Consider the following 7,162-nt stretch of genomic DNA (forward strand, 5'->3'; position numbering starts at 1 on the left):
GTCTCTTTACTTACTTTATTTACTTTCTGCATCATACTATCTTTCGCGCCCAAACCGAAAGTTTCCTTAATAACGTCAAACCGTGCAAAGCAAGTAAACGAACTTAACATTTCCGCTGCGCCAAAACACCAAAAGGTTGTTATTCGGCAAAACACGAAAAGAGTCTATTCACCCCCCCCCCCCCCCTCTAGACTCTCGCTATAACTCTACCGGGACCAACAGAGTCATTTTAATTTCAAGAAAATATGCATTTTCCTATGTTTGATTGCATTATGGAAAACTATCTTCTTTTTTTCGTGTCCATGAATTAATTAACTTAACATTTAAAAAAATAATAAATAAAAAGAAGATGGGAGAGCTGAGAAAATTAAATTTGTGATAGTCTTAACTCTTTAAGTTAATTATTTCTTTTTTGTTTAGTAATTTAGTAACATTTATAATAATTTGGCTTTGAAAAACGAGATATTGTTTTTTTTTCTAATCAAAATATCAAGTCAAAAATGTTCTTTTAAGCGTAACACTAATGTTTAGCATTTTGGATTAAAAACATAATGTAATTTTTTAGCAAATTTTGACATGATAAAATGGCTAAAGTGATCAAATTTATGTTAAACTTTTTATTAAAATACTTTTTTTTTAAAAAAAAAAAAAGGAGAAGAAGAAGGAGGAGGAGAGGAGTACGTAGAAAGGAGGAGGAGGAGAAGAGAAGGAGAATGAGGGGAAGAGGGAAGAAGATTTATATATGATATTAGTTTAAAGAGTTAATTATATTTTTGTCTTAGATTTATAGGTGACAATTCATTTTTAGTCTTTTTTTTTATTAGAACATGCAAAGTCATAGTATTATTGTTGCATGACCATTTTTGGTCCTCCTCCAACAAAATTGTTGAAATATCGATAAATACAAAAGACATTTCAATGTTTTTTAAATAAAATAGGTTGAACCACTATATTTTTTTTATGTTTATTTTTTGAAAAAAATACATCCATAATTGAAGAATGAAATTAAATGTCATTGTATTTAATGAAATTTAATGTCATGAGGATAGAAATCACAATTACCATTTCATAAGAAACAAAATTAAACAATTGTACATATAATTTTGAGATGTTTCAAACCTGCAAACCTCTACCTTCCTCCCACTCTTCAATTTCTTTAATTTATTAATGGCTAAAGTGTCATTCCGCACCCTGAACTTTCATAAGTGCTATTTCGATCCACAAACAAACAAAAAAAAAATTCACCTAAAACATTTTGCAGGTTTCCCGGTTGCTTGATGACATGGGACCGGTAATGTGCTGATGTGGACTATTTATTAAAGTCAATTCTTCTTTTTTAAGACCAAGAAACCTCTGCCGCTGTAAACTTGAGCTCGAAAAATCTCACCGGCGGACGATGCATGTTTGAATCGTCGAGAAGCTTCAGAGAATGGGGAGAGAGGTGGCTAGACAAAATCCACCGTCGGCGCTGTCGTAAATGGTGGAGCAACTCATCGTTGTCAATCCTTACAATTCAGACATCCTCCCTAATCTCGAGAACTACGTCAATGAACAGGTTTCTTCGCAAACTTACAATTTGGATGCAAATCTTTGCCTGAGAGGATGAGTACACAAATTGTTACTCGCATTTGGTCAAGGCTATGATGGCCATGCCAATCTTTGCCTGAGAGGATGAGTACACAAATTGTTACTCGCATTTGGTCAAGGCTATGATGGCCATGCCAGCGCTAGATTTTTGTCTTTTCTTAATCCAGGCAAGGTCTTCGTGAATTGCATCATGAAATCCAATGCAACCTATAGGTAACCTGCAAAAAGTTCTAGGCGACAAATTTTTTTTAGTTTGTGGATCGAAATAGCACTTATGAAAGTTCAGGATGCGGCATGAAGAATCGCTTATGGTTCATGGTGCGGAATGACACTTTAGCCTTTATTAATTTATGTAAAGAATTTGAGAACTGAGCGCATAAGCTCTTATAGAAAATGTTGTACTCTATATATTATTATATGGTACTCTGTACAAGATTACAAAAATAAAAAAATTCAATGCCCATCGTCTTCTATTCTATAGGTTGGATTCCTCACCCTAAGGGACCCCTCACACCGTAGTTCGTCTGCACTATAAAAAGATACAAATCACGATAATTCAATGACTCGATCAGCATGTAGGGCTAATTGGGAATACTGTCAATACTGAACAAGCGAGCCCGTATCTTCTATTCTATTCTATTTAATATGCACCCACAATCCCTTGCTGGGTACGCCACGGTGCACAACAAAGATCAAGTAATAGCCTGGTGGTGCAAGCTTGCCAGAGGACGGCGCCACAGCGGAGATGGTCTCCTTGGCCACAGAGGTGAGTCCCAAAATCAGCATCCTTTGGCCCTCAGAGTACCCGTGAGTGGTGAAAGGCGGCGGATACATGGTAACCTTAATACTAGACATGTCCGCCGCATCATCTAGCTTGAAATGGATATTGAAATTCTTTCCATAAACCAATTCCGTTTGGGAAAGCTTCTCCACGATCTGCGGCCGGAACTTTTGCAGTGCGGGGGCTAAGTACGGCGGCGAGAATTTCTCGACGCGCATGTCGGTTGGGTATTTGGCTTTCATATCGTAGGAATCGTGGGTGTTACTTCCCGCTACTAAGATCTTAGCGTCGGGCAAAACCGCAGAAGTGGAATGGTACATTCTTGCAATTTTTGTTGGTGTCAACTCAGTAAACCTTTCCCCTTTCGGTTTATCCGGGCTGTAAAGCACCGGAGTGAAATTTGGTTCCTCCGCCGCGTCCCAACCAGAGGTCCCGGTTTTCGCGCCATTAATTATGAGGACATTCTCATCGGGGAGAATCAACATATCTCCCATAACCCTCCCCGACGGCATCTCCTCAATTTCCCACTTGGCCCCTTCCTGATTCGCAACAATCCTGCCGCAATCCTTTAACGCCGGCGGAAATTGCCTCGGCGGATGCTCTGTGACCTTGAAGGCTTCGTGTGTATTGCCGCCGCAAACCAAAACCTCCGCCTTCACAAAATCATTCGCTTTGGTGAGTTTGAGAGGAAGAAGCGCGGATTGCCCCGAGGCCGGGTAGTTCCGGGACCCCCCTGGCAGCTTAGGAAGCTCCCGAACCGTCTTTCCGGTTCTAGGGTTGAAAATAATGGAGCGATCGTTGGCGAAGAGGAAGACATTGCCGTCGGGGAGGAGGTACACAAATGGATACAAATTATTCTCCAGAAAGCCGTCGGTGGTTTCCTCGAGCAGCCGAAGCGGAAATTGTTTGTTGGGGAATTTAAGCTGATCTGGCGGGACAATTTCATAGTTGTGAGATTTTCTTCCTCCCACCACGATAAAATCACCATTTTCCAAGACTTGTTGAGAAGCATACCTGCCAGTTCAGTTCAACGTAGTAAATTAAATTAAATTAAATTAAATTAATTATTATAAGATCAGAATTTGAAAATAATAATGCTTACCATCTGTTTGCAGAAAGTCCAACATCTTCCTTGAAATCGCATAAATCGCAGGGTTCCAGGATTCTAATTCCTCGAAAACCTTTGTCGTAGCCTCCGGTGCTTATCAATTTTCCGGTGCTCGACAGCCCTCCCGACGAGCACCATGTATTCAGGCTCAACTAAACATATATGCATAAAAACAATATAATTAATTAATTAATGAAATAAATTGTACCCAGGCCAGGCCAGTATTATATATATACCTTGAGTGTCTTGACAACTTTAGCGGTGTCGAGATCATAGGTAACGCCATGAGCCCAGCAGTCTTCACAGCCCTTATCATCTTTTCTGCACCACTTAGGATTCTGCATCAGTGCGGAGCGACCAAGATTAATGGCGTCATACCAGACAACCCTGTTGTTTGTCATCAACTGCATGTGCATGGCGGAAACACCCACGTTTTCAGTTACAGTTTGCCAGCTCGAGGCTGAAGGATTCATCTCCAAATCTGGTTTCCCATAGGCGCTGCAAACAAACAATACAAGAACATAATAATAAGCTACTGTTATTGACGCCATTGGAGAAACTCGATCTTTTATTTATCTAGCTTCTCCAATGGACTAATTCTTTTTATTTATTTCTCGATGTTCGATGTTCGATGTTCGATGTTCGATGTTCGATGTTCTTCGTCCTGCCTACCTCTTCACATATATATACTTGCATTATTGCGCTACTCAGATTCAAATGCCTACAATTATGGATATCCACTATTATTATATACAAACAAACTACCTAGCTCTTGCCTCATGCCCATCAAATTTTATTTTCTCAGCTCTCCCCTCCCCTCCCCTCTTCTTTTTATTTTATTAAAATGTTAAGTTAATTAATTCATGGACATGAATAAATAAATAAATAAATAAAGATAGTTTTCCATAATGCAATCAAACATCAGAAAGAAAAATGCATGTTTTCTGGAAATTAAACTGACTCATTTTCCAGAAGTTATTTTCATGTCGCTTTCTAAATGAACCCAAAGAAATTTGTGATGCAAGTATCTCTATTACTGGGCATTACCATTTTTTTGTACTTTATCAACAAAACAATTTAAATATCATTAAATACAATGACATTTCAGTCTTCAATTATGGATTTAATTTTTTCAAAAAATAAACCTAAAAAATATAGGGTTCAACCTACTTTATATAAAAAAGATTGAAATGTCTGTCTAAAAAAAGATTGGAGGACTATAAATTGTCATGCAATTTTGAAGTGTTCTTAATGGAGACTTTTGTGAATAAGCAATGGACTAACAATGTTCGTTCTTGTACAGTTGTACTAAACATTTCTCATTTTGTACTTGTCATGCGCCGTTTACCAGGCGGTGGTGGTCTAGAGTTTGATTGTTCCCTTTCTGCAACCGTTGTGAAATATTTCCTGCATAATTTGAATGCTGAGAACTATTGTTAGTGGCTAAAAAACCTCTACCTTTTGAGGAGAATTGATTGTTGTAACGGTTGTTGTTGTTGTTATAAATATGTTGCTGGTTTTGGTGAATTTGTCCATAAAAAGCATATGATGGTGAGTCTGTTGTTTCAACCCATGTGTTTCGTTGTTCGAAACACTGTAAGAGAGACACTGCATGGGAGGTTTGAGCATTGACGTTATGTGTAACACCCCAAAATTTTGAAACTTTCAAAACTTATATAATAAAGGTAAATTCTCATTAAATCCCAAAATAGAGTATTACTAAACATAAGGGTGCGGGGTGCTATGCCACATATGAGCTGGAGAACTCAGATGCACAGGCTAAACTAACTAATTATCCACGATACATCATTGAGGCACGCAGGCCAAAAAGGAAAACTATCTATCTACTCCAAGCTCTTCTAGCGCGCTCTGGGGACTAATCAGTTGTGCCTGAAAGCCAAATATATCTGTTCAGCGAATGATGCCGGTAACCCACTCCAACGCGTTGAAATACAGTACGTATAGATAGATATATATAGATATACGAAAATCATTTTGAAGCAGGAAGATATATACTTAAGAGACACTAGTTTTAAAACCGGGAATAGACTAAGCAAGTAGGGACAAACACATCAAACAATGATAAACAGTTAAGTAGAGATAACATCATAAGGAATACGCATCTAAGGTCACAGAACACTTTTCAATTCAAACACATCATCATTCAATCATCATTCATATCACATAATCGTTGATGGCGCCACGGGACCAATCGCATGCCCCGAACATGCGGGTTAATTATAACACCCCCCCCCCCCCCCAAAACAAGCTATAATAAATGCCTTAACGCATGCAGATAACATAACAAAACACTAGCACAGCGGAAGAAAAAGGATAACTGGATAACATAAAATCCAAACGGGGGTGTTATGCCGCGCTTATCAACACGATAAACGCTACGGCCAAATCTGCATGGTTTACATCTATCCAAAAACTCATAAGTCTAAAAACCAAATCGGCTCACAGGCCGTACAACAGGGAAAGGTACTATACTATCGGGCACTAGACATCGCGCTCGACTAGACATCACCTATATGAACACAAAGATAAACATGGGACGACGCCCGGTCAGCGAATAATGCTGGTAACACACCAATACATGTGAAATATCATACAGAAGTAAGGTATAAGCTGTAAAACCATTTTCGAAACGGAATACATATATATAAGTTCAAAACCAAGAGTCAAAGCCAACATAAGACTCAACACTCTCACAAGCAACACGGGAACACATCCCAAGACCACAAGAACAACACAACTCACAAAAGAGTCAAGGCATGACCTATCATCACTCAATAGATCAAAACCCGACAAGTACAACGTGAAAGAATAAGACGCACACAACCGGCAACACATGCCAAGGCCACACCTGCCTTTGTGACTACACACATCACAAGAGAAGAATACACAACACTGGCTACAATAGCCCTTGCGACATCACCCATCATGAGTTGGTATGCCTGCCTTATGCCCTGTTCCAACCTTATGGCTACCCCCAACCTTGTATCTTCATTCCAACCATTACCTCCAGGACCCCTGTACTTCTTAGTCCAACCTTCTTCCTCCTAGGACCGTCGTCCCCCGCCAACAAACCACCAACAAAGCCACCAATTCATAGTACACAAGGTACCGTACACAAATGGCAACACATGCCCGGATAACACATGTTATCCCCCATAAACACGTGAACCTTACACAAAGGCACAGCTCCATAATCACGCCACGGCCACCACGAGGACCGCTGCAATACCTTGGTGACTAGTGTCTCATACCACTAATCGTGCAATCCAGGTAAAGCCACACACACCACACCTCAACAGGAATCAATCAACGGATTGCAACGAAGGTATGAAACATACTCAATCAAGGAATGTGTCACAACCCAACAACAACAACGATGAATAACACAAGTTATCATCAACCAATCGGAAGGTACAAACAACACACATGCTAGCATTTAGACGCCGAACTAGCATGCTTATCAACGAGGAAACCAAAGATAGTTCCGAGGAACACACAAGACACTTCACGGTTCAGCGAAACACAATGTTGAACACTTAGCACGATTCAAGAAACCAAAGTCCTACATGGATACCTACCATATAGTTCTAGACATACGAAACATCAAGAAGACACTCAAATAGTTCCACAAAAGAACACCGGGAAGTCAAAAGACCAAATACCGA

At 39.6% G+C, this 7,162-nt stretch overlaps 1 protein-coding gene across 1 annotated transcript; it reads right to left on the reverse strand.

The window, feature by feature from the left end:
* Positions 1-2,062: 2,062 nt before the first annotated feature.
* Positions 2,063-4,122, reverse strand: LOC109147895 (aldehyde oxidase GLOX1-like). Its single transcript, XM_019295557.1, has 3 exons — positions 3,713-4,122; positions 3,471-3,628; positions 2,063-3,382 (listed from the first exon to the last, which is right to left on the reverse strand). The coding sequence occupies exons 1-3, from the start codon at positions 4,025-4,027 to the stop codon at positions 2,224-2,226; spliced, it is 1,632 nt and encodes a 543-aa protein (XP_019151102.1). The 5' UTR covers positions 4,028-4,122; the 3' UTR covers positions 2,063-2,223.
* Positions 4,123-7,162: the final 3,040 nt, after the last annotated feature.

Source organism: Ipomoea nil, unplaced genomic scaffold, assembly GCF_001879475.1.
Source record: "Ipomoea nil cultivar Tokyo-kokei standard unplaced genomic scaffold, Asagao_1.1 scaffold2036, whole genome shotgun sequence".
NCBI lineage: Eukaryota > Viridiplantae > Streptophyta > Magnoliopsida > Solanales > Convolvulaceae > Ipomoea > Ipomoea nil.